This window comes from Arachis hypogaea, chromosome 1 (genome assembly GCF_003086295.3).
Source record: "Arachis hypogaea cultivar Tifrunner chromosome 1, arahy.Tifrunner.gnm2.J5K5, whole genome shotgun sequence".
In the NCBI taxonomy this organism is placed as follows: Eukaryota; Viridiplantae; Streptophyta; class Magnoliopsida; order Fabales; family Fabaceae; genus Arachis; species Arachis hypogaea.
Window position 1 is genome coordinate 87493561 of NC_092036.1, and position 1616 is coordinate 87495176.

A 1616-nucleotide genomic window follows, 5' to 3' on the forward strand; every position below is an offset into this window, starting at 1 on the left:
ATGGCGGCACTCTTCTAATGGATATTGCCCAAGATGGAAACTCGAACATTCTCCCAGTGGCTTTCGTGTTAGTCGAACGCGAAAACACGGATTCGTGGAAGTTTTTCCTCAGTCACCTCCGCCAGCATGTCACCCCTCAACCCGGCATTTTAGTCATATCTGATTGGCACAATGCCATCAAGGCTGCCTTGCTTGAGGAAGACGGTGGATGGCTCCCACCCACGACATACCGGGCATTTTGTGTGTGACACATCGCGGCTAACTTTGCCCTATCATACAAGTCTAAGAAAGCCCAGAGGATTCTTGTGAATGCCGCATATGCAAAGACTGAGGAGGATCACCAGTATTACATGGACATTTTGCAGAAGGAAGACCCTGCAATGGTTGAATGGTGCGACAGGATTGGGTTAGAGTTGTGGACCCAACATCGGGATGGTGGTCGTCGATATGGTCATATGACGACTAACATCTCTGAGTGTATCAACGCCGTGTTTAAGGGTACACGCAACCTCCCTGTCGGGGCAAAGCAAGAATTTTGTCAAACCCTTGTGAAGGCGATCGAGAGGAATCTACAAGCTTCTAGAAATATGCGGGTAGATTTGTATGACAGGGGAAACTCTGAGTTTGTCATTGAGGAACTTGCGCCGACTACGGGCAGGATTGCAATGAGTGTGTGTCGGGTGTCTCTATCCGCCCGCACATGCGACTGTAGGTACTTTCAAGCCCTCTATTACCCATGTCGTCATGTGCTTGTAGCATGCTCATTTTGTAGACTGGACTGGAGGACTTACGTTGATGAAGTCTACCGCATGAAGACCGTGTTCAATGTTTACAAGATGGGTTTCTCTCCGCCTATCCAGGATGATCTTTTACCCGTATACGAGGGACCTCGTGTCATCCCCGATCCTACCATTAGAACCATCACTCTATCATGAGAGAATTCCATAATCTATTAAGAACCCTAATTTTTAACGTCTTATACTAAACCAAAAACTAACTAAATCACTAAACATGGTATCGGGCAACGTCTTAATAAAAAAATATTCTAAGATGCATATTCAGCCAATACAATATCATCCAACATACTTTAACATCCAACATATTAATGTACTAAACATACCCATGGCATCGACTCAACAACATTACAAAATTCAAAAACTTACCTTTTGATCAATAAATCCAGCAACATGTGCTATGCTGTTCAGGCGGTACATATCTCCTTGGTTCACGGCCATTATCACCGCTGGACGGATTACTTCCTCTACCAGCCGGCCACCGGCGGCCCACTCCCACCACCACCTGCGCCACTTAGACGCCTCTGCCTACTACCAGTTGCACCTCTGCCACGGGCTGGTCCCCACACCCGAAACACTTCTCCCCCCAAACTTCCTCTCTGGTCAAAATAGTGGCTCCCAAACCTCCTCTCACCTTTACGCCGCAGCAGCTTCACCCTGCACTACAAAGATGAATCGTCCTTACCTCCTTATGGTTACTAACTTGGGCATGCCCAGTTAGTGTTACGAACCAACACATAAATTGCGCCAGGCTAAAGAGGGTCTCAATAAGGCATAAATCGTGGCAACCCAATGAGGTTTAGTCTATGAACATGTGAAACC

The 1616-nt window shown here is 46.9% G+C and overlaps 1 protein-coding gene across 1 annotated transcript; it reads left to right on the forward strand.

Annotated features, from left to right (window-relative positions):
• Positions 1 to 350: 350 nt before the first annotated feature.
• Positions 351 to 935, forward strand: LOC114924746 (uncharacterized). The gene has a single exon (XM_029290028.1). The coding sequence runs from the start codon at positions 351 to 353 to the stop codon at positions 933 to 935; it is 585 nt and encodes a 194-aa protein (XP_029145861.1).
• The last annotated feature ends 681 nt before the right edge of the window (positions 936 to 1616 follow it).